The 26,513-nt window shown below is 37.2% G+C and overlaps 1 protein-coding gene and 2 pseudogenes across 2 annotated transcripts; 1 reads left to right on the forward strand and 2 right to left on the reverse strand.

Moving 5' to 3' along the window:
* LOC18790440 lies at positions 4,464-9,959 on the forward strand (annotated as a pseudogene). Its single transcript, XR_002272132.1, has 5 exons — positions 4,464-4,987; positions 5,739-6,843; positions 7,000-7,414; positions 7,584-9,148; positions 9,265-9,959. The product of XR_002272132.1 is annotated as a disease resistance protein RPP5 (transcript).
* LOC109947045 lies at positions 9,783-11,175 on the reverse strand (annotated as a pseudogene).
* Positions 11,316-24,991, reverse strand: LOC109949821 (phospholipid-transporting ATPase 3). The gene is made up of 27 exons (XM_020566435.1): positions 24,174-24,991; positions 23,120-23,185; positions 22,407-22,468; positions 21,950-22,031; positions 21,620-21,730; positions 20,592-20,669; positions 20,379-20,475; positions 20,110-20,216; positions 19,641-19,706; positions 19,341-19,462; positions 19,120-19,219; positions 18,911-18,988; positions 18,694-18,810; positions 18,239-18,388; positions 16,209-16,313; positions 15,737-15,879; positions 15,096-15,197; positions 14,936-14,999; positions 14,633-14,845; positions 14,270-14,435; positions 14,053-14,132; positions 13,713-13,952; positions 13,131-13,352; positions 12,880-13,047; positions 12,343-12,693; positions 12,139-12,245; positions 11,316-11,922 (listed from the first exon to the last, which is right to left on the reverse strand). The coding sequence occupies exons 1-27, from the start codon at positions 24,336-24,338 to the stop codon at positions 11,625-11,627; spliced, it is 3,660 nt and encodes a 1,219-aa protein (XP_020422024.1). The 5' UTR covers positions 24,339-24,991; the 3' UTR covers positions 11,316-11,624.

Raw genomic sequence — 26,513 nt, forward strand, 5'->3', positions numbered from 1 at the left:
AGGAAATTGCCTAAATTTGAAGAATTTAGGCAAGAAACAGACATGAGCAACCCTGTGTTTAAGCTGGGTTTAAGATTTACAACCACTAACCTATTTAAGAAAGAAATTAGGAACTATTCAATTATAAACAGGAGGATGATTAAATTCAAATGCAATGATCGTGATAGGGTGAGGGCAGTATGTGCAAGGAATTGCAAATGGGTTTGTTTTGCTTCAGCAGTGAATTGTGAATGAGTTCAAGTGAAGAAGTTCGTTGACGTGCATGATTGTGGGACAGTTGACCACAACTTTCATGCTAACTCAACATGGTTAGCTCAGAGATATGTTCCTTAACTGTCTAGAATGCATAATTGGGATATGGGAACTTTTATGCAGCATGTACAAGAATAATTGTCTGTGATAGCTTCTAAATCCTAAATATATAGGGTAAGGCAGAAGGCAACATCCATAACTTAGGAGACTTATGAAAAACAGTATGAGTTATTATGGGATTATGTTGCTGAACTAAGAAGGACAAATGTGGGTAACACAATCATTATCAAATGTGAGTTAGAGGCTGAAAGGCCAAGGTTTCAGAGGATTAACATTTGCTTGGCTACAGTTAAACAAGGGTTTTTGCAGGGATGTAGGCTAGTGATAGGATTTGATGCTTGTCATATCAAAGGTCATCACCCTGGACAATTGCTATCTGCTGTTGGTGTGGATCCTAACAATGGCATGTATCTTATTGCGTATATAGTGGCTGAGGTGGAGAATTATGAAACGTGGTCTTGGTTTTGTCAACTGTTGGCAGAGGACCTTGGAATCGAAAACAGCACAGGATATGTCTTTATTGACAAGCAAAAAAGGCTTGATTTGCAGTAGATGATCATTTTTCAAATGCTGAGCACAGACATTGCCTGAAACACTCAAAAGCAAATTTTTGCTTGCTGGTCACAGAGGATTGGTGTTGAAATTGCAAATGGAGAAAATTGCAAGGAGAACAACCATCCCATGGTGGGATGCTGAGATGAAAAATATGAGACAATTGAGCCAAGCTGCATTTGATTAGGTAGCGGCCTTATATCCATCACAATAGTGTAGAGCTCACTTTAAAACTCATTCCAAGTGTGACATCCTTTTGAATAATATGTGTGAGGCTTTTAATGGTGCCCTTGTAGAAGTCAGAGACAAACCCATTTTAACCATGCTAGAGAGGATTAGATACAATATTATGTTGTTGATGGCAACTAGAAAAGCATCTTGTGAGAGAAGGAAATATGACATTGGTCCAAGAATTTTTGGCATTTTGGAGAAAATGAAGAGAGAATCAGCTTAGTGCATTCCAAAGCTTGCTGGGGGGAGTTTATATGAAGTCAAAAACCATGATGGAAGTCAAGTTGTGGTTGATTTGGCAAGACATATTTGTTCATGTAGGAGATGGGATATCACTGGGATCCCATGCAAGCATGCTTGTGCTTCCATTGGGTAATTAAATGGGGATCATATTGCTTATGTTGATGATTGTTACAATAAGGAAGCCTTTATGACAACTTACAGTCTAATGGTTCACCCAATGACAAGTGAAGGCTTGTAGCCTAAGTGTCATATGCCTTCTTTGATGCCACTACTTTATCATAAACAACCTGGAAGACCAAGTAAAAAAAGGATGAGATCAGTAGGTGAACAACTACGCACATCTAATCCTACAGCCACCAAGTTGCAGAGGTATAACTTGGAAACCAAGTGTTCAATTTGTAGACAAGGAGGCCATAATAGGAGGAGCTGCCCTAAGGTAAAAGAAGGCACTTGCAGTCAGGTTTGTCTCTTCCCAAAAAACATTGTAAATATAATTGTTTTGGATCTTTATTATTTAATTTTAAGTGATTATCTTTTTATGTTAGGTCCCATCTAAACCAAAGGTGGAGAAAACAATTGGCACCACATCAATCAAGAGGGTTACAAGACAATCAAGAGCCAAGCAACATGTAAGTGACTTTCATTTGATACATGTTTAGAGGAAGAGGTATGGGATGTAGTTGATGTAAATTACCTTGTGCTTCAATTTTTAGGTCAGAAAAAAGTTGGAAATTGGTAAGTGTTCTTAAACTGCCCAATGTTATGAACTTGCCCAATCTTCTCAAACTCCACATGCTTCTGAAACTACCCAAGCTTCTGAAACTGCCCAAGCTTCGCAAACTACCAAAAAAACAAAAGGTTCAAGTCTCCTGCAAAGAGGATTAAATTTACCAAAATGAATTATGGTTCTCAAACTGTGCAAGGCTCTCAATCTGTGCAAGGAAGTGAATCCGTGCAATCTTTTCCAGGTTCTCAAACTGGCCAATGTTCTCAACCTGACCAAACTTCTCAAACTGTGCATGGATCTCAACCAAGTGCAAGTTCATCACACCCTTTTAGCACTGGTACAAACAAAAAGAGGTTTAAATCTCCTGCCAAGAGGAAGAAATTTACCAATATGAAGGATTTGTTGGATGGTTATCAGCCTTGGGGATTCTGATGATGTGCAAGTGTTCTGTGTTTTGTTAAAATGCCTCTTATCAAGGACTTTTGATTGAACTATTATTTTGCAAGTCCAACTGTTAAGGATAAGTGTTAAGGACAAACCTTCCAAATGGGACTTTTGATTGAACTATTATTTTGCAAGTCCAACTATTAAGGACAAACCTTTCAATAGTATCAAGTACTGGTATTCATTTGGATCATAGGTCCAGATTGAAAGTAATGTTATAAACTATGAGGATCTGATGGAAACTGTGAGGATTTGATTAATGTTATAAACTGTTTCCAACTTGGTGCATTTTGATCAATGTTATGAACTGTTTTTAGTATTTATTAGATAAGTTGATCTGTATACTATTGTTTTCGTGGTGATTTGTTAACTATTGTTTTCGTACCTTCTAGGAAGTGTTGGAGGTGCTGTTGTTTTGGTAATTCTTTTGATACTATTACAGAAGTACCAGAATCCAAAAACTGACTCCCAAATGTGTTCAAATACCACATTCATTAGATAAGTACCAATACATTGTTACATACAGTTGCAAAATCAAACCATGTTCATCCATCATTAGATAAGTACCAATACATGATATTTTACATACTGTTGCAAAATACAGACTTTTAAAACCAGCCTAATTCCTCCATTGCCAACCTCTAATGGCCAAATTTTATGGCAATTTTTACAAAAATTGCCAAAACAACAACATAATTACTAAACCCCATGAAAGAATAAAGCAACCCATTAACTTTCTTTCTCTTGATTGACAACATCCAACGTCCTTTTCAAGTTCCTTCAATCTTCTAAGTAGCCAAGTCACCGGAGCCTTCTCTCTAAGTGGAAATTCAACATCCACCCAAACAAAAAACTCACATCCTTTTTTCCTCCTCTACATCAACCATTAATAGCAATTAATAAAAAAATTATAACACAATTCATAGACTTTGAACAACAAAACTTACCCCTCCTGATGATTTTGGACAAACATGGAATCTTCGAAGTGGGTTGGCCTCAGTCCACGAAGTTTGTAAGTGAGCTATCTTCCCACAAAAGCAACTCGGTCCTTCCACATCCAACTCTTCCCATTCGTCAATTATTTCAGGCATCATCTTCAATTTTCGTAGAAACCCAACGTTTGATTTCTAGGGTTTTATCTTCTTTTATGGGGAGGAATCGAATTTGGGGTTTTTTTGGTTCAGGCCAGGCAGCTCAGATCAATTTGGGGTTTATCTTCTCTGTTGTTAGAGGTAGGGTCCACAAGTACACGTCACAACCTCGGACTGGTGAGAAAAATCTCAGCTCAGTTGAATTGACCAATATACCCCTGCCATGCCATCATTTTAACGAAATTTGGAATGCGTTGACTAAAAGTGATTAAGTGACATAAGAAACGTTGGTCAATGGGGTAAAGTGGGTTACTTTAACTTTGAGGGGGTTTAGTGGGAATTGACCAATGTTTCATAGGCAACTGTAGCACTTAAGCCTAAATCAAATAAAAATAGAATGCATTTAATGATATATTGTAATTCTAAATTGTTAATAGGGATAAAATGGTCATATAAAATGTACATTTAATGTTGGTTTATTTTTCCAAACTTTCTCATAAGAAGGGAAAACGAAACCCAAGTTTGGAGGAGGGCTTCACTTTCCCCCCTACTTTCTCATGTGCCATGCAACCATTTCTCAAGTTTAAACTTATCAAACATGAGAAAGCAATTGATTTCCTATGCTCAAGCCTTTTTATCTATGAACCAAATGGGGCCTAAGAGAAAGACAAAGACAAATAATTTATTCTTATATATCATTCATCTTTGATACTTACTATTTATTGGCTTCGTGAATAGACAAACATTCACTACCCATTATTGTAGATTACAAATACATAATTACAACTCATAAAATGTACTAAATACAATCCTTAATGCGTATGTTATAACGATATTTATGATGAGTTTTATGATAGATATTATGACTGATATTATGGTAGTCATCCACAATCAATAGATTTACAACAAAACTCTATTAATTAACACAATAATAATAATTAAGTTGTAGTTTTCAACTCAAATTATCAATCCTTTTAGTTGCCATCTACATATTTCTCCGTATGCATAACAAGTAAAGCAGAAATGGCTGTCGAAGTCGACGACGCCGACGCCGTTTCGTCAAACCCGGGAGGTTTCCGGCTACGCTGGGACGTGGTCCTGAGCTTCAGAGGCGAAGACACCCGCACAACAATACGAAGAATATCTACGAGGCGCTCGAGAAACACGGCGTCCGAGTCTTCAGAGACGACGACGGTTTGAACCGCGGGGACGAGATGATTCTACCTGTGTTTTACCAAGTGGACCCCTCCGACGTTCAACGGCAGAGGGGTCCATTTGCAAAGCATTTTAGAGCTCATGAGCAAGTGTACGGAAACGCCGTCGTCTCTAGGTGGAGGAGTGCCATGGCGAAAGTCGGTAGTACAGCTGGGTATATTTTCAACGCCAGGTAGTAATTAATTGAATTAAATTAGAATAATCATAATTCATAACTAAATTCCCACTCAATCAGTTAGAAAACCTGTAAAACCCTAGCTAATGTTGATCATTCCTATCAACATGCAAAAATTGAGATGATTATAGATTTAGTTATCTAATGTTTAAGGTTTTGGTATATCCTATGATACTAAGATATCATAAGTGTGGTGGGGTATTCTTTTCACTTTGTTTATTAATATAGTAATTTAAATTGGGCGATTTGGTAAAGATCAATTTTATATAGTAATTTAAATTCCCATGTATCTTCCTCACCCCACTGTCGTTCTCATTCAGATTTACATTCTAAATTGTTAGACTTTTGGCTTGTTTATGAGGACCAATTGTTTTCGCAAATAGCTGCTTCGTGTGTTAACTAATTGGTGTTTTCATTCTACGCCCTCTTCCTCTTGTATGGTCACTGATCACATGATTTGCAGTTGATTTGTTAGTTAAAGTTGGTCATAATAATTAATGAAAACTGCCACATTATATGACCAGCTAGAATGGTTTGAAAGTTTGATCCTTTAATACTTTTTAAGATTTAGTTATTGTCAAGATAAACTTGTCTGTAACAGATACAATTAATTCTCAGTTTTCTTTTACAATTAACCATTTATGTTCGTTTTCTATAGATATGCAAAAATTTATAGTGGCTATAGTTTATGTTTTGCTTATCACCCTAAGGGGTTAAGTAATGTATTTGTGATCATGTATATTGACAGCAAAGAAGCAGAGTTGATTCAATTGTTAGTCAAAACGGTTTTGACTGAAATGAACAAAACCCCAGTAGGTCTTGATGCATACACAGTGGGACTTGATTCCAGGGTTGAAGACGTTATGAGGTTGTTAGATGTTAGATCCAACAGCATTTTAGTTGTCGGAATTCATGGCATGGGTGGTGTTGGCAAGACAACACTTGCCAAGGCTCTTTTTAATAGCCTTGTGGGTTATTTTGAGTGCCACAGTTTCATCTCAAATGTTAGAGAAATTTCAGCAGGGCATGAGGGTTTAGTATCACTTCAAAACAAACTTATTGGTAGTCTTTCTTCTAATACCATGTCTGTAAATGAACTTAATACTGGTATTTCTGCAATCAAAGCAATTGTATATGAGAAGCGAGTTCTTATTGTCTTGGATGATGTTGATAACGTAAACCAACTAAATGCTTTAGTTGGCAACAGACAATGGTTTTATGAAGGAAGCCGAATTATTGTTACCACAAGAGATAGAGAAGTCTTACCCAATCATCTTGTGAATGAGTTGTATGAGGTCAAGGAGTTGCAATTCTCTCAGGCACTTCAACTTTTTAGTTACCATGCACTGAGAAGAGAAAAACCCACAGATACTTTCTTGACTCTCTCTGAGAAAATTATGTCTCTCACAGGTGGGCTACCATTGGCTCTTGAAGTATTTGGTTCTTACCTATTTGATAAGAGGAGAATAGAGGAATGAAGAGATGCTCTGCAGAAGCTGAAACAGATTCGTCCACGCAGTCTTCAGGATGTGTTAAAGATGAGTTATGATGCACTAGACGAGCAAGAGAAGTGCATCTTTCTAGACATTGCATGTTTATTTGTAAAAATGGATATGAGGAGAGAAGATGCAATTGACATATTGAAAGGTTGTGGTTTTGATGGGGAGATAGGAATTGCTGACCTCGTAGCAAGATCACTCATTAAAGTTTATGTAGACAGTATATTGTGGATGCACGATGAAGTTAGAGACATGGGAAGACAAATCATTAAAGAGGAAAACCTTTTAGATCCTGGCATGCGTAGTAGACTTTGGGATCATGATGAAATATTGAATGTCTTCAAGGATAATAAGGTAGAGATTCCAGCACTACTATTTTTATTGTTTATATATTCTTCTAGCTGGATTTAGATGTAGAAGAGGCTTGAATGTCTTATAACTTAATAAGGATGATGCATTATTATTTTTCTTCACTCAGTTTCTTATATATTTTCCATACCTTGATAATAGGGAACAAGATGTATACAGGGGATAGTCCTAGACTTGGAATCAATGAAAAGGTCGGTGGGGGATCCAAGTGGTGACAGAATTTCTTGGGATAACTTTCGAAGAGGCCCAACTTTTACCTCTGCAGTTACATACCTAAAAGAAAGATACAAAGCATATCTTCAACTAAAGCAGAGAAAAAGAGAGAGGTTACAATTTTCTCTAAACCCCTGAGAGCAATGGTCAATCTTAGATTGCTTCAAATTAATTATCTGAATTTGGAAGGCCGCTTCAAGTTTCTTCCTGCAGAGTTGAAGTGGTTACAGTGGAAAGGTTGTCCTCTGAAATCTCTTCCTTCGGATTTTTCCCCTCGCCAACTTGCTGTCCTTGATCTTCCACGCAGCAAAATTGAAGTTTGTGGCATGGGCACGGAAGCAAGGTATGTACTTCACTATCTGATCCATCATCTTCATCATTATAATTGTGACAGCAAGAATTGTATCACTGATCTTCAGAAGTGTCTGCCTTGTATCTCTGTCTCTTTCTTCCTATTTCTAAGGCACAACTAATGCATTTTGGTAATGCTCATACACTTTATTGTTTTCCAGGTGGCCGAGAAATTGATGCTCTTGAATCTAAACGGCTGCTTTAACCTAACCCACATTCCTGATTTATCTGGGAATCGGGCCTTGGAAAAGCTTAGTCTTGAGCATTGCAGTAAACTGACTAAGCTTCATGCCTCGATTGGGAATTTGCGTACATTGGTCCACTTGAACCTTCGAGACTCTGAAAACCTCATTGAACTTCCAAATGATGTCTCCGGCCTGACAAAACTTGAGAACCTAATCCTCTCTGGTTGCTTACAACTGAAAGAACTGCCAAGCAATATGGTATCATTAAAAGAACTTCTCCTTGATGGCACTGCTGTAAAAAGTCTTCCTGAATCTATTTTCCGGTTTTCAAAACTCGAAAAGCTCAGCTTGAACCAGTGCAAACATTTGAAAGGGCTACCTGAGTTGATAGGAAAGTTGCATTCTCTGCAAGAAATCTCCCTCAACGATTCTGCTTTAGGAAACCTACCTGTTTCCTTTGGATATTTGGCAAACCTTGAGAAACTAAGTTTGCTCTGGTGTAAATCACTGACAACTATTCCTGATTCCATTGGCAACCTCAGTTCGTTAATGGAATTTCATTCTTACGGTAGCGGAATCAAAGAACTTCCTGTGTCCATGGGTTCATTATCAAACTTGAAGGAATTATCAACAGGACACGGTCAAATTTTGTGCAGATTGCCTGATTCAATTGGAGGTTTGAATTCTCTAGTTGTGCTAAAAATAGATCAGACATTAATCACAGATCTTCCACATGAGATTGGTGCCTTGAAGTCACTTGAGAAGCTTGAGATGAGGAAATGTGGATTTCTTAGATCATTACCAGAATCAATTGGAAGCATGAGGGCATTGACTACAATAGTCATAACTGAAGCTGATATTACTGAGTTGCCAGAATCAATAGGGATGCTGGAAAACCTTACCGTGTTACAGTTGAACAGATGTAAACACCTCTGCAAGCTTCCAGCTTCAATAGGACAATTGAATTCCTTGCACAGATTGCTGATGGTGGAAACTGCAGTGACAGAACTACCTGAAAGCTTCGGAATGCTGTCCTGTTTAATGGTTTTAAATATGGGAAAGAAGCATCAAAAAAGGGAGGAAACAGAAGAGATTAATTTTATGCTCCCTACTTCCTTCTCAAATCTATCACTGCTATATGAACTGCATGCTGGTGCTTGTAATATTCTAGTAAAATTGCACATGATTTCGAGAAGCTGTCATCACTCGAAATATTGAATCTAGGCCATAATAACTTTTATAGCCTTCCAGCCAGCCTCAGGGACCTGTCTCTTCTCAAAAAATTTCTGTTACCTCACTGTAAAAAGCTCGAGGCTCTGCCTCCGCTTCCCTCAAGTTTGGAAGAAGTTGATGTTGCAAACTGTACCGCATTAGAAAGTATCTCTGATATATCAAACCTCGAGAACTTGGCGATGCTGAACCTTACAAGTTGTGAGAGAGTTGTGGACATTCCAGGACTTGAATGCTTGAAGTCCTTGGTAAGGTTGTCTGCAAGTGGTTGCACAGCTTGCTCATCAGCTATTAAGAAAAGACTTGCTAAGGTGCTCTCTCTCTCTCTCTCTCTCTCTCTCTCTCTCTCTCTCCGTGTATATACTATATGTGTGTACATGTATAAGAAAGTGAAACACAATCATAGATTTGAAATTTTTTGTTGCAGAGCTACATGAGGAAAATACGCAATCTTAGCATTCCCGGTAGCAAGATACCAGACTGGTTTTCTCAAGATGTTACATTCTCAGAAAGAAAAAACCGTGTTCTCGAAAGTGTGATTATAGGTGTTGTAGTCTCTCTCAACCAGCAAATACCAGATGACATAAGAGAAATCCCTGCAATAGTAGACATTCTAGCACAGATCCTCATGCTGGATTTTTCTATCTTCTGTTCAGCTTTGAAGTTATTGGGAGTGCCAAATACAAATGAAGACCAAGTTCACTTGTGCCGATACCCAATTCACCATCCCTTGGTTTCTCAGTTGAAAGATGGTTATAACATACGTGTGATACGGAGAGAGCCACCGACGATGAAAGGGGTTGAGCTGAAGAAGTGGGGGATCCATTTGGTCTATGAAGGTGATGATGAGTATGAGGGAGATGAAGAATCATTAAATGAAAGCCAGCAATCCCTTTCAGAAAAGATGGCAAGGTTCTTCAGCTCTTTTGAAGAAAGTGGCTGAACCTGTACTTTTGAGAAAGATGACTGCAAATGATGATACAACAATTCATTCCAGATATCAGGAAGACCAGGAAGACACCAATGACTACAATCTAGAATGCCTGATGGATGAGCATCAATTCTATACTCTTGACATACTTGTTATGTTCAACAAAGTCACGCGAGTTTTCATCTGCTTTATAACCTCCACTGCAATTCTATCTTTCTCGTTTGCAATTCCTGAATCTCGGAGGAGGGGTTCAGTAGCTCCTATACAACTCCGGCGTGATTTCCATTCACCTCCACTGTTCAATATAATCAAAGATTAATTACCCAAAAAAAAAACAAACCTGAAATGCTGCATATAACAACACAGTCTGGAGGCACATAATAACAACCTGAAATGCGTTGGCGATGAAGTTCGAAAGAAAACTTGGGATCGGTGTGTTTATCAACCCATGATGCCCAGGTCATCATACCTTTTCTGAGGGCTGTATAAACATCAAGATATGGATGAATTTGGTCCCCTTCCTGGTAGAAATTAACCCTGCACGTTGATTTCAATCCCACAACAATGAGCATGGTATTATTGGTAGGCTGCTAGCTAGCTACTACTTATTAATTACTATAGCCTAGCTAAGCTATATGTCCTGAAAATTAATAAAGCTCATCCTTAGTGTAGTCCACTATAATACTCAATAATGATGGTTTTGACTGACCCAGCGTCAGTTTTTTCATCGGTCCACCAATGTTCAGTGTCAAATATAACAATATCAGCTCCTCTCCAATGATATGAAAACAGACGGGGAAAATTCGACTTTACACTTGTAATCCTGTCGAAAACAATGATCAACTACATCACAGATTATGAAGAGAAGAACCGAAATGTGAAACGACATCAATAGCGAACGAAGCGAAGAGAAGAACTATGAAGATTCGTTGTTTATTACCACAAAGCTGAAACTATACATCCCCTTCTCACGTTTGATTCTGGGCCTATTTGGATCTTTTATATCTCCCACTAACATGCACACCATGGATTCAAATTGATTCCTATTGATGGAATTGCCCACATAAAGTAGCCTTTTCCCTCTCAACAGTTTTTTGCATTGAAACTATCATATAGATAAAATGTTATATATAGCACGCCAGGGATAACACTAATGTAATTAAAAATTATGAACAAGGAAGTAAGTACCTTGGAATGTCACAATCTTGTGGTTGCCACCTCCACCTCAAGTAGTCTTTGTCTCATCTCCCATTTCCTTGACAGTTAAAACCTTCAAATATGAATAGGACATGAACGATTTGTGTACAAGGGATAGCTCTTATCATACACCCACCTCCCTCTTGTACTAAAATCACATCCTCCATTTATTATTATTTTCTTGTCTTCAGCCTGCACCACCATATCTGAATGAATTTAGCTGTATTGTTTCTCTCGTCTCTTTGTTATTGAGTGATAATTCCCTTGATCCACGTGTTTTATTTATCAATTTTTGTTTCCCATTTAAAGCCAAACGATACAATGCAACACAAGGATATAGTGCGTGCTGAAGAACATGAACATTCTCACAATTCATTAAAAGAAGATAAAAGAATAAATTATAGAATCAAAAGTAGAGGAACAGTTTGGCCTGCACTATCAAAAAGAATGGAGTTTCTCTTGGTCTACATCATGTAAATGTACAACCGTGACAAACCCTGAGTACCACTACAGTTCCTGGAAGACAAAACAAATACTAGAGGTGGAAGGAAAAGTATATCGAAGAACTAGATCTAATGATATGGCACAGCTAATTTACAAATTTTCCTACGCCTCAACCTCAAAATGAAAATTTATACAAAAATAACCCTTGTTTCAGTTTATTTCTTTTTCACTGTCCTCTTCATGCTGGCTCTCCGAGCAACATCCCATGCCTTTTGAGGGGCATGCACTCCTAGCTGGGAAGCGAAAAAGGACTCATATCCCGGCGAGTCGAAAGCAAACCCAGTGTGTTTCGATACCTCCCGGGGGAGTTGAGCTACCGCATAGCTCCTTGCCTCATCTGGCGTGAGCTGGTTTCCAATTTCCAGTAAATCATCCCTGCTTCTACCTTCTGGCTCATGCCAGTGCATTTCCTGAATAATCTGGTAGTCGAAAGGGAAGAACCATCTTTGGATCCTGTATCCAAATTACATTGATTAATTCATAAATAATAGAACACCTGAAAACAGTCGGTCAGTTGAGCAGAAACCAAGATGGCCGCTTAGTTTGGCCATCTTTAGTTGCAAAGCCAAGACTAATTTTCTATATTTTCACGTTCTTTAAGATCTCATTTTCTTAGGTTGGCCCTCTTTAGAAAAGATGCTGACTGCAGTAAAGATCTCATTTTCTTACCCTTGGTAAACGAAGTCGCCGAATAGCGCAAAAATGGGGACTAGCATAAGTGTCAGGTAGAAATAGAAGGTACTCATCAAGACATATATGACATAATACAGATTTTTCTGCAGCCAAAATAAATACGTTAGCATATCTCAAATAATTTGATAGAGATCTTAAGAGAATAAACGAAAAGTTATCAGCTAAGGAGAAAACACCCACCTTATGATCTATAATACAATATACGAAGACAAATATAAACCACGCTGAAATGCTTCCTCCAACACTAATATAATGCCACCTTGTGATTGAATTACACATCATAAGCAGACGCAAGTTGACAGTCACTACTACACAAGTAAAGGCCATTGTACTGACATCCCAAATTCCAAACATCTTTCCAGATGAATTTTGACCACTATCGCTGGAGGTCGTGACAAAATAATAGAAGACTAAAGATTGGTAAACAGAGAAGAAAGCCCATACTGCCACAACCCTCCATTTGAAAAAGACATTTCTTATTCCCTCCCTGTATAGTTCAGGGTACTTCTTGGACAATGATGCACTGACATCCTGATAAAAAAAATACACAAGTCAACAATCAAAAACAGTTATCAAGTTAGTGAATATAGAGAAGATGTGGTGATATACACCCCTCGTGCATAAATATGAAGTGAAAACACAATGACCGAAATAATAATTTATTCTACAGATGCAGTAACATTTGGCATTATTAATTGTCCCGAAAGAATAAAGTACCTTGTCAAAAAGGCCAACAATGATTACAGGCAAGGCTGTGAATATGACATTATACAGTGATTGAAACCAATCATCATAAAACCTTTGACCAGAAAATCCAGTTTGAAAGGTGAACCAAAATTGAGTCAAAGTGAATGTAAGATTCTTGTAAAAGAAGTATGTAATAACCTGAAAAAAAAGCAATAAGATTTGTCAAGCTTGTGACCACCCAACAGATGTTAAGTTTTTTGTACATTAAGAGAAATCCAAACCTTGCATAATCTAATATATGACCACCGTCCATGCACAAGCAGTAAATCAGTAAGAAAGCGGAACTGAGCAATAGCAAAATCACTAGCCATCACTGCTTGCATTCCTTCTTGCCCACTTATTCCAACGCCAACATGAGCAGCTTGAATCATGCTCACATCATTGGCACCATCACCAATGCTAAGTGTTATCTTCCGTGCACCCTTTTTTACCATACTCGTCACCTGAAGACAGTGGCAATGCTTTTAAGAAACTACATCATTTTTTTTTTTAATAGGAAACACATAAAGTATGTAATCAGAGAAAGAACTACACTGCATCAAATTTTAAGAACTAAAACTTGTTAACCCACACTTCGTTACTGGTTCAATGGGTACAATTCCTGGAAGCTATTCTAGGTGTTTTCAGCTTCCAAGAATGGTTATAATGACAGTGTTACATCCTAAATTAAAACAAGTTATAAATTCAACTTTCATCACAAAATAGAAATTCGTAAAGGTTCATTATAAATTCAGTTCAATTTTCATTATCTGCTAATTGCTCAAACAAATAATGCTGAAGTTAAAATTCCATTAAAACCTCACCTGTGCTTTCTGTAAAGGGGAAACTCGACAGCAAACAACAGAGTTACAATTCAAGCTCAAGTTGAGTAGTGTCACTCGTAGACTGGGGTCTAAGGCATACATCAAACATTTCCCATCTATCACAAGTGCTAATTTTGGTCCAGTAACAGTGTGAAGATAGTTCTGTGCTTCCTCGAGGCACCTCCTTAGCTGTTTTTTGACTTCTTCTTTAATGACACGTGCAATTTCCACTTGGTCTCCCTAAATCAGCAAAGTGCTATGTAAATGGAAAATACCATGGTAGATAGTGATTTCTAATCTACAAACAGGCTAAACGTGTAAGATTTAAGTTTTTGCATACCCTGTTCTCAACTTCCCTAATAACATCAGTTTCTGAACTGATAACGAACTGTTTCATTTCATTGTTGATCAAATTGCATGCTGCACAAAATTTACAATGAAAAAGAAATAAAATCAGAGAGAGAGAGAGAGAGAGAGAGAGAGAGAGAAGCAAGCAAATACCAAAGCTGAAATGGAAGGTGAAGGGAAGCGCCAGCTCTCATAAGATACTGACTTACCATAAGCTATATTTATTGCAGTTTCCATCTTGTCCCCAGTTAGCACCCAAATCTTAATACCAGCTCTTGAAAGAGTTTCTATACAATTTGGAACTCCTTCTTGAAGCTTATCTTCGATGGCAGTGCATCCAATGAAAATGAGATCTTTCTCTATAAGTTCAGCCACCTTCATTGATTATAAAATTAATTTGCCATGAGTTAATATCAATTTCAATAAAAAATAAGAAAAATAAAAGGAGAAAAAAAAATAGCGTCAACAGAAGAATAACAAGAACAGAACTCAAAGAAATAAAGCTAATGAAAACAAGCCAAAACCAGAAAATGACACCTCTTCAATACAAAGCCAGATTCAACAGAACATACCTCGTCCAACTTCTTTTCACGATCCCGTAGAGAGGATTTAGCCTGAATAAATTTCTCATTCCAGCTTTCATATATATCAGGGCTTAAATCTCTATAGGCCAGGCAAAGAGTACGTAGTCCAGAAGATCCAAATAGTTCCAAGTGTTCCCTAGATACTTTTTTAAGATCATCCTGTCCATCAGCCAATCTCTCGTATATTACATTATCAGCACCCTGTCAATAGCAGGTTCCTGGCATAATGTCAATTTCTTTGCCAACTGCTCAGCAATTTCATCCAATATGAAAGCCTCAATAAAGTATTACCTTGCAGTACAAGACAAGCCTGCCATCTGGATAACGGCATACGACAGACTGACGCTTCCTCGTACTAGTTATGCAACAGAAATAATGTTAGTGAAATTAACCATGAAAATAGAAAAGTACCAGGCCGAAAAAAAAAATGTTATGTAAGGACATAACCCACCTATTAAACTCAAGCACATTTAGAATCTCGTAAGACACATCTTGTATTTTACCAACTTTCTCAATGTGAGATTCACGAACATATATCGTAGTAGGAGTACGTCTGATAGAAAAAGAAACATATCAGCCTTAAATTAAGATGGACTAGCCTAAATTTAGAACAGCTCTGTCAAAGCACTTCTAGTAGGACCAGCAAAAGAATAAGAACAGCATTCTTTGAACCAAAAAGAATAGCCACATTTCAAACATTTGGAATTTTATTTACAGAGAAGATGGAAACAAAATTATGAGTAAAACAAAAACAAAGTTCAGTGTTATGTAGGGCCCGTTGGTTTCTTGTTAGAGATAGAGAGGAAATACATGAAGGAAAAGAGAGATGAAGGGTGGTGGAAGAGATGACAGAGAAATAAAGAATGAATAAAACAAAAAAACTTGAAAATGAAAAAAACTAAAAACAAAAAGAAGCTAAAAACTAAAAATGGAAAGGTTACCAAATGGCCTGTAATGAGACCAAACTGAACCTCCCCTCACACAATAAAATAAGCCATTTTTCATGACAGGAAAACCTCACAGAGCCAGATCTTAAGTTAAGTATGACATATAGCAGTCCCATAAAATAAGACAGAACTGAGAAGTGCAAACCTGTAAAAGAAGAAGCCGAAGTTCTTTGCAGCAATCACCAAAGCGGACTCATCAGGGGATGCAGCTTGATATGTGATTTTTTCTGGGGTCTCTTCACCCTCAGGAAGCACAGTGTGACATATAGCAAGGCATCTGAAGAATTCCTACCAATAGAACAGAAACAATCAATACAATTGTCAAAGCTAACAATTTATGATATGCCTTTTTGGTTTGTAAAAGACTCTGAGTTAACTAATTCAGTCATCGCAAGAATAAGCCTGTATGAAATTCCCTCTAAAAAATAAACTCCTATAAACCGTAAACCAGATGGAAAAGAAAGAAACACACACAGATGCAAAGGCAATTATAATCCAAGAGAAATGGGAGAACAAGAACTCCCAACATTGAGCATGCTGGAAGTAACTCCATGCCACAATGACTATACGGAACAAAAGAATATTTTAACAAACTTCTAACAACTAACAAAATCTACCTTACAAAGATCAGGATTAGGCTCATTCCTCCAAGCTCCTCGCATAAGCTTGGCATCATCAAAGTTAAATCCCTTCTCATGCGCGGTGTTGGCTGACTTGTACCCCTGCAAGAAACATTAGAATCATAATTTCATTCAGAGGAAGATTTTTCCATTTCATATGTATATAAAATTAACATATTGATGTAGTACAGCCCGTAGGTGTTATATTAAGCACTTAACAGTAGAACAGAGAATAATATAAGAGACTGAGGAGAAGAAATAGAGATCGAAAAGACGAGATAAAGGACAGAAACAGTAGAACAAAGAAGAATATCGGAGATCGAGGAGAAGAAATATAGATCGAAGGGACGAAATCAGAGAGTTCTAGGAAAAGGTTTACTCAACATTCAAATCTCAATTTTAAAGAACTACATGGGGGTATTTATAGCAAACTAAAACCTAGACATAATAGGATAAAAATCCCTTGCTTAAACAGAAATCCTAACCCAAATAAAATAGGAAACTTAAAACTAGAAATCCGGAAATCTGGAAAAGTAGAAATCCTACTAGAATTTGGAAAACTAGAGAATCTAGGAAACTAACAAATATATTAGGAAACTAATAAATTTAGGTCCTATGCGTCCTGCATCATTCTCCTCCGCCGACAAGAACTCGACTCCGATGAGTAAACAGCGACAAAATCAAAATCCTAAGGAAGTGTGAAGAGGCATGTGGCATTCGTTAGTTCTTCAAGATCAGCATCATATTTGCCACCTTGAAACCAGCTGTTCCTCAAGCCTGGAACATTAGTCCTTGTAAGAATGGCAAATAGAGAGCTCTGCCTAGACCCATGACGAACATGATCGGCCAACGAATGCAAGCGCATGTGTGGGTGTGATAGACCCTCAATCCATGGTGTTCATAAGTCGTCGCCAGAGTGCCTTGGTGCAGGAAAAACACCTAGCTTGGCATGTCGGGCTATCTCAAAATCAAAGTGCCGGCGCATGAAGTTCTTGTTGTGTGGTCGGGGTGGCAGGGTAGAGACGGGAATGTTGTCGTCAACCAGAGGAGAACCCATCGGATGTTAGATATGGTTGGGCTGCGGCATAGAACCAAAAGAAAAGATGGGCTCCAGTTGAGCCTTGGGCATGCTAATCGATAGTCTCATTGACTGATTCGGAAGACCTTGTGTCACGGCCTTGAGTGTTTGATCCATCGGTGGATTGGGAAGAAGGCCACCTTCTGGCGGCGGCATAGACGAACTCGAGAGAACCGCTGAGGTAGAAGAAGGCTCAGTCGTTCCAAGCTGAAAGTGATTGATAAGCATCTGAAAGGAGTCTTGGAGTTTGTTGATGGCAAAGGCCATCTTCGCACGATGTGTGTGAGCCTGTACCAACTTGTCTTTGAGGTCAACACTGAATTTGGAGAGTTGGGTTTCGATGCCAGCGATATCATCAGAAACTTTGTCTTGGAACGCATGAAATTGTTCTGCAAGGCTAGCCACGGTTTGGGGTGCCATGGCAGAGAGCAAACGCAAACGAAAGTGAGGGAAGGCTCTGATTACCAATTGATGTAGTACAGCCCGTAGGTGTTATATTAAGCACTTAACAGTAGAACAGAGAAGAATATAAGAGACCGAGGAGAAGAAATAGAGATCGAAAAGACGAGATAAAAGGACAGAAACAGTAGAACAAAGAAGAATATCGGAGATCGAGGAGAAGAAATATAGATCGAAGGGACGAAATCATGAGAGTTCTAGGAAAAGGTTTACTCAACATTCAAATCTCAATTTTAAAGAACTACATGGGGGTATTTATAGCAAACTAAAACCTAGACATAATAGGATAAAAATCCCTTGCTTAAACAGAAATCCTAACCCAAATAAAATAGGAAACTTAAAACTAGAAATCCGGAAATCTGGAAAAGTAGAAATCCTACTAGAATTTGGAAAACTAGAGAATCTAGGAAACTAACAAATATATTAGGAAACTAATAAATTTAGGTCCTATTCATCCTGCATCACATATATAATAGTGGGAGAGAGATACCTCATCAAGTTTTATACCATTCCGCTGTGCTACTCCCCTTTCTATTTCAGTGACACCAGTTCCATAGACCTCTCCTCCAATTGAACACTTGAAGAACTCCATCAAGTTTCTTGTTAGAGTTCCAGTTTTATCAGAAAAAATGTATTCCACCTGACCAATAGATAGACTGTCACCCTTGAAAAACAGCATTTTAAAGTAGAAAATTGATAGAGATTCAAACAAGACCATTCCTCAAAGAAACTAAAAAATTGTAAACATTTCTCCGTTCTAATAACAGATATGACAATGATGATAGTAATTAATAGTAATAACAATAACAGTAACTATATAAAGACAATGAAAATAGTGACATTTAAACATTTTTCCCGTAATAATAACTTTTAAAAATAGAATAATATTAGGAGAAAAAAAAGCTTCTGCGTCCTGAATTAGAAAGCCAATATGGGATAACTTACCTGTCCAAGTTCCTCATTCAAATTTGAAGTCCTAGCCAAGGCAGGGGTATTGCTTTCAACATGGTACATACGCAAGTCATTATTGATATATTGGGTAGACTGAATAAATTTGATCATCTGAAATTGATAAAAAGAACTAATAAAATTTTGAACCCGTCAAAAATACCATTTTACATTCCACTAGCAGGCAGATACAGTATTAAGCAAAGAAACTTGCCTCAATAGAAACGTAAAGTGAAATAGGGATTATAGTTGAGTACAGAGTAATGAGGGTAAACATCGTCAGAATGATAACCTATATGACCAACAAACAATATAAGCAAAAACAAATGGTAAAAAATGAATTGCTGAAAAAAAAAAAAAAAAAAAAAAAAAAAAAAAAACCCACTGTACAGCAACTGTTTTACTGTAGAAAGAATATGTTACCAGAAAACGGTTATCAGGGTCAAATGAGCTGTATGCTGAGTCCTCATTCTTTTTTCCCCGGAGACCTAAGTAGTAGTACTTGTGGTTGATGAATACACCACTGTAGAATTTCATACAGCAAAAACATCCATCATGTGGAAAACTTAAAAAGGAATTCAACTGGCAGGATAACCATCAAAGGAAAATACATAATTAAATTACAGAATAGCACATTCGCATACCTGCTTATGGCTCCAATAAGACACATCATAAAGAGAGTAGCAAAAAGTGCGAGTATAAGTTTGTCAAGTTTCCTCTCCAATGTGCTTCTTTTGGACGGAACATTCATGGCATTCATCATAACCTGCAATTTAACCAAAAATTGTAAAATTTCTATAATTCATAGACAAAAGATGCAAAAGCAAGGGGCACATACTAATAAAATAAGATGAAAATGCAAGCAGCTTCTAATACAACACATAAAACATATAGGTGGGTGATAAGAAAGTTCTTTTAATTTACTGCACTTCATGATAACATACCTTGGTTTCATGACCTGTAAATATAACAGCCCCAACCATGTACTCAGTGTTCCTGAGACTGCACCCCTGAAAAAAAACATAGCAAGGTCCCAATTCCAATGAATTTTCCAGGTCCGTTTCACAAATTGATACGAGAGTCAAAATCAAAATCAAAATCAAAATCGACATCAAACAAATAATGCAACAATATTCGGGATCAACAATACAGAGATTCACATAATGCACAATTCTATATTTAGAATACAAAGAAAAAAGTTCATGCATGACAACTAGTTCAATACAAAATTGAAGTGCAAGAATGTACAGTTTATTAAAAGACTACTGTTATTGGCTGCAAAAGTAAATTTACAGAAAGAAAAAAAAAAGGGTGGAAATCGATGAGAAACTATCAAAATCACATTCTAAAATAAATTCATAATTGTCAAAAGAAAAACAAATAGAAATATGAGAAATAAATCACAAATCATACTCGCAACATAATTTCGTTTGGAGTGAGAGGTAATGTTTGCTTGTCAATGATGAGATTGCCAGTGAATGTGTATAACGAATTGTTAGGTTGTTCACACTGCACTTCTCCTGCAATTACAAATGGAACGTTAATTAGAATTGAAACAAGTGACACATCAATTCAGCAATCAAATTTCACACCCATCACATTTAACATGAATACTTAAGCCATCAGTAACAAATTACATTTATAAAGACTTGCTGACCAGCGGGTTAACTAGAATACTTAACCTTTGAATTCAGATGCTTTCTCAGGAGTCAAGTAATCCCAAGTCTTTTCTAATGCTTTTCTTATCTTCAAATTAGTTTCCCCATCCAAATTTGCAGTCTGCGACCAAAAGCAAAATATTTTTTTTCAACAAAAAAGGGGTAAATCCATACATATTAATCATAACAAGAATACAACTTAGTTCAAAAACTAAAATAAATAAAAGAATCAAAGACCTCAATGTAGCAGACACCATCAGGGTTTGTACTAGCAAGAAATAGTAGATCTGCAGGGAAGAATCCGTTCTTCTTAATCTAAAAACCAATACAAAATATCAGCTTCTACGTAAAGCGATTATAACATTCTTTTTTTAGCGCAAACAACATTCAAAAACATAAGCAGAACATTTCAAGCATTTAAAAAAAATACGCAAACATCCAAGGAAATATGCATCATTTATCTGCTGATTGCTAGAAAAATGTTCATCGCAACCGTATTAAGCATTACTCAATCCCATGTTTCAAAAACTTTGGACAGCAAGGGGAGAGAGAGAGTGACAATTAACAAGAACTTCCAACGGTGCTATCACAAGCCCATGTTTAAACACATCATCACATTGACGAGTTAAAACTAAAGAAAACTTCCAGCCATTTCAGCTATATCTCAAGGTCATCTTTAGACACATCATCAATACAACAATGCTTCTCGAATAGCAACAATCTCTATTCTGTAGAATTGTGGTCAATGACCATGCTTCAGCACAACTGCAACACACAGTAGTGTCCATCCCCAAACACCCCCTTTCCCACAAAGAAAATCAACTCCCACGGACTTGAGTTGTTTATAGTACCCATCATTGGACACCGAAAAATAAACTCCCATGGAATTGAGTTGTCAACTCTGAATATGAAGCAAAAAATTTACCAAAAAGATGCTCAGATAATTCACATGCCAGAAAAGTTCTATAATAAACTATGATGAGAATAGAAGTGTAAATAATAAAAAATTGATAAACTGTTAGAAACAATCAGCAGAAATGAATAAAAACACCACATATGAGATGATGCTCAAATGCTTATGTAATAAATTGGTGGGAAATTTTTTGTCCTCCCCAGGGTCGGGTGGGGGACGTTTTACAACATGCAACAACTATCATCATCGACAGAGGCGACAACCACTATCCCTATTACAGCTCAACACAAAATCATCATAAGATGCATCAAATACATTTCATAAAGGAAACATAAGAATGCAGTACACTCACCCTGACAATATCTCCAACCTGCAACTTTTTCCAGGGAATACTTTCCCATTTCTGATCTTGCAAGACATCAACCGAATTATTATTTATCGTCATATCATTCTGGAAGCGCTTCTGATTTACATAAATTAAGAAGAAAAAAAGGTATAATTAAGCATTTGTCCTCACTTTCATACTTAAATGCATAACTAATAGATAAAACTTCAAAGCTCAGCTATCACAGAGAGAGAGAGAGAGAGAGAGAGAGAGAGAGAGAAGATCTTGGAAACACAGAAAAAAGGTTATAATGAAAATCAAGGCTGCATAATGTAATAAGCAGCAACTGTTACTCACCCAATCCTCAAATGCTTCCTTAACAAGAGAAACGAAAAGCACCAAACTCAGAGGAACCACATTGGTTACAGGATGCACAGGACTGCAATATTAGAAATAGTTGAGAACACCATGCGTAGAATTGTAACAATATTATAAATTATTCGGGTAAATCAATTGTAGTCAACCCTTCATATTTAGCGACACCAAAGCAATTGTTTAGCAATATTCCAAAAGTGTGATTATGAATTCAAAGAATCTGAATTTAAGAAAATATGAATTCAAAGCTCCCACTCCAGGCAGTTTGAGTAACAATTTGCGAATATAACCTTGTTAAGTTTATTACAGATGTCATTTCTGGTTAATTTGGAAAAGTAAAATGATAATTGAGTTCGAAAATTTTCACTCTAGTGAATAACATACTCTTCATGAATGAAGCTAAACAAGAGGCGTACTAAACCAATTAAAATTAATATACCTGATTGGCGTTGTTGACAAAATTGAGATCGTGAGAAAGTAGAGATTAGCTACCCGCCTGAACTGTGAGTGTAAACACAATTTATCAGGACCATGACAAAACAAAATCGTAGGTATTGGCAGCAATGAACTAACTTTAGTCAATTTCTTTAACTTATATGTAACCTGTAGCAATCTGATGTTCCTACAATTCATTGCAAACCAAAATGATAAGCTTAAAAATTCATCAGCAAGCAAGTTGATTTAACAACACCTAAGACAGAGAAAAAAATCATTGCACTTGTCACGGGAAGTGATGTCTACCTTACTAAAGCGTTACCTATCTGAGTTCTTTTCCCAGGATATAAAAATTTCACACAAACACAGAAGATACTGACTACAGCATCAATCATTAGTTACATTATGATAAACAGAAAGTAATAAGGACAGGAAAATAATCTTTGACAGATAAAAGTAACATCCAAGCTAAAACCTAAAATCAAATTCATTAAAATTGCCCTTAATTTTGAGATGTCCAATTTTAGCCCCAAGGAATGTATCTCCTATAGACTCTTCTAGTCCATCTAGTCTAGTTTCAAATATCCAAAAGAACCATAATAAGAAGTTGTCTTAAAAATAAGGGTCAGAAATTTCCATAGCAAATCACATAATAACTTCTAAATTCCAATATAATCATATCCATCCAAGTAGCCTGGAGGCCAATAGATAAATTACCTGTTCAAAGAGTCCTTTCGGCAAAAACGTAAAGAAGTTGTACTTCGTAGTTGATATAGAATTCCCCTGGAAATATTGAACGCATATTAATTAAAACTGAATACAAAAAAAAGCAGAGTTGGATGCAAGTGACGAGTAAGCAATATGAGATCAACACAAGTGCAAACATTACCAATTCATGGATATCATAACAAGTAATTGATATAAAATTCCAACAGACATAGGTGAGTGCATAAGGAGACATAAATTATAACTCCAGTATGCTCATACAGCCTGTTGGTGGTAAACGGTGCAGGTAAAACAAATTGCCGAATCCATTCACTTCGCTAGAAAATCTTGACTACAAACATTCTCAACCCTGAGAAAGCCAAATCCTACCATTTTGTGCTTCTATCCAGCAGAAAAGTGGGCAACTAACACTATTTCTTCACGAACAATCAATAATAAAAAATTTGGCAGACAAAGTAGAAGGCTAGTGAAGCCTCAATCGACAATACCAAGTGGAAAACTACCCACATTGATAATTCGAAACACGCTGTAAATCTTTCTTGCTTTCTTTTTTATTCCCTTATTGTTGAGGGCAAGATTTAAAAAATAATTAAGAAAAGCAGCTACGTTGGAAGCAGCTTAAATTTACTCTAACAACAGTATTGTGCTTTGCATGACTCTTGCCCATTATTCCTTAAACCATGAGTAAGCTTCATTTAGTATAAACATCATTCTGACATTGAAACAAATATCTTCATTTACCCTAAACCACGACAACTAATTCAATATCTTTTTCCCATGAAAATAAGCCCCCACCCACCCCTTCTTGTTGTTTTGCAGGAAAAGCCTAATGAGTGAAAACCAAATTCCATAAAAAGAAGAAATGGACGTATCAAACTAAGTCAGTGAAGTTCCAATTTTCCTGTATGTCAAGTGAGGAAAAAATCAGCAACCCAATATTTCAATTTGTGTTTTCCAACCAAACAGGAAAATGAGTAACGGAGAACCTGGACCTAAAGACACCCAAAAAAAAAAAAAACAAGAAGAAAGAAGAAAGATCACGAACCGGGAATCTGACGGGGAGATTGGCCTCGCGATCATTGCAGAAAATAGTGCGGTGACCCGGCGCCTGGGGCTGGACTCGTCCAAGTCGAACCGTTGACGTACGCTCGGGCTGCGAATTCGAATTGCGACCCAGCCGCGGTCTCGAGGACCGATTCCATCCACTCATCTTCGACCCGATCCGAACTCAACGATGAGTCGTTTCCAACAAATATTCTCCGATCGGTCTTCAATCGTCGTCTTCTCCCTTGTTCTCTGGTTTGGTGGTGGTTTAAACACCGTATGAGCCAGAGGAAGTGCGTGCGTATTCAACGCCCCCTCGAACCTGTCTTCATTTTTTTTCTTTTAAATTTCTTTTCTTTTTTGAGCGATTCGCGAATTCGGTTTCTTTTGCTCTTTCGATTTACCGAGTAATTTTCTCAGCGCGTATGGTAAGAGATCTGGCGGCTTTCTAGATGCGGTGGTGATGGTGAGGGCCAAGGAGATGGGACTGTGATTTCACGCGCGAGTGGGAGCGTGGCCTCCAGGGTCAATAACTTATGCGCAAAGGAGGACCTGGTTCAGGAAATAGTCGTGCGGCGTCGTTTCGTGGTTGCCGTTACTTATGAAATCCCACCCTCTACGATAATGTAACGGTCAGTTGAGAGACTTGAAAGGAGACACAGAGGTCGTGGAGGTCTTGGGGCGGTTGACGGCCTTATAAGAGCAACTCCACCCATTTGCCCTTAGCTATGGCAAGGGGGGAGCTAGGACAACCACTATTCACGTGAATAGTGGTTGCCCTTGCAAATAGTATTTTGAGTTTCCACCCATTGCCATAGCTAAGGGCAATTACTATTCATTTTTTTGTTTTTTCACAACTTTTTTTTACTTAAATAATTAATTTGGATAATATTTTCGGATAAGATTTTTGGGTTCCTACGTGTCAATACTATTCATATCGGATAAGATTTTATTTTATTAGTTGTATTGGTTGGTATTCATTTAAAAAAAATTAGGATTTGGTGTTAAAAGTGAAGAGTATTGGTTGGTATTTATAGACACGGGCGGACCCATAATTTTTTTAGCGGAGGTGCAATATTGGCTAAGTATGAAAAATGGTTTTTCGGAATAATTATTTTCTCAAGATAATTTTTGGCGGCTTTTATTCCTTACACATCAAATAAGAAAACTTGATTTTATGGGATTTTAATATGAAGTATATATTGACTTAATGAGCCATCATTTTTAGCCTAAATCGTATTTTGCACTAAAACCGATTTTTCATATTTTGATTTGGTGGGAATTTGATTTTCTAGTATTTTTATTTGAATCCAAATGGGGGGTACTTCCTTATTTACATTGTAAACTTAAGTAAATGGAGTAATATAAAAATAAATTAAAGTAAAAGGACAAAGACATTTACTTAAATGTTGAAAATGGAAATAAGGTATAGAGGAAAATGTTGAGTAAAGAGTGAATAATAGTAGAAGTATAATGAAATGTATGAGGATTGGTGTTGAAAGTGAAGGGTATTGATAGGTATTTATAGAAAAAAAATATCAGAATTTTTTAGAATTTTTTAAAAAAATTTACGATTTTTTTTCATATTTTTATTGCCCAAAAAAGCCTCAGCCGTTGGATTAATTTGGAGAAGCAGATCGGAAGGCTGGGGAGGCGACACGTGGCAGCGTACCTTGGACCTGGCCCGCTGACGTCAGCGTGACGCGAGGCTGACGTCAGCAACACGCGAGTTGGACCTCGGGCTGGTCTCGCCTTCGGGCTGGCCCGAGTTGGTGGGTCCCACACCACCCCCGGGCCTGGGCTGTACGCTGGAGCGACTTTTTTTTTTTTTTCCTGCCTTCGCCTCGGGCTGGGCTCCCTCGCTGGAGCTGCTCTAAAGTTATAACTACTACCATACCATGACGTTAGGTTTTTGCAGCCGGGAACATTTTTGTTCTTTCACTTCTTTTTTACCCAAAGAAAAATGGCTGAGACTAAAAAGACATACACATATTAAGGTACCAGTTTTCCGTTATAAGAGCATCTTCACCCCAAAGGGCTAAGGCAAGGACAAGGGCAAGTCAAGGGTTGCCACTATTTTCTATTTTTTTATACTTTAAACTATTAATTTTGATAATTTTTTGTAATTAAATTTTCGGATAAGATTTTTGGTTACCACGTGTCTATCATTTTTCAGAAAAGATTTTCGGATGAGAATCTCGGTTGCCACGTGTCTTATTCCAGATAAACTTTTCTGATATTCATTAAAAAAATTATAATCTCATATTTCAGATAAGATTTTCACCCTCTAAAATTGTGCCACATGTCCCATTTCAGATAAGATTTTCATATATTTTTTAAA

Source organism: Prunus persica, chromosome G1, assembly GCF_000346465.2.
Source record: "Prunus persica cultivar Lovell chromosome G1, Prunus_persica_NCBIv2, whole genome shotgun sequence".
NCBI lineage: Eukaryota > Viridiplantae > Streptophyta > Magnoliopsida > Rosales > Rosaceae > Prunus > Prunus persica.

Bases quoted from the DNA above. Each gene is read 5' to 3' on its own strand.
- LOC109949821 (XM_020566435.1), bottom strand. From the start codon at position 24,338: ATGAGTGGATGGAATCGGTCCTCGAGACCGCGGCTGGGTCGCAATTCG. The intron at 21,731-21,949 runs GTGAGTAACAGT...TATGTAAATCAG, and splicing joins AGGAAGCATTTGAGGATTGG to AAGCGCTTCCAGAATGATAT. The intron at 15,880-16,208 runs GTAGATTTTGTT...TTCTATTGGTAG, and splicing joins CTAATCCTGATCTTTGTAAG to GAATTCTTCAGATGCCTTGC.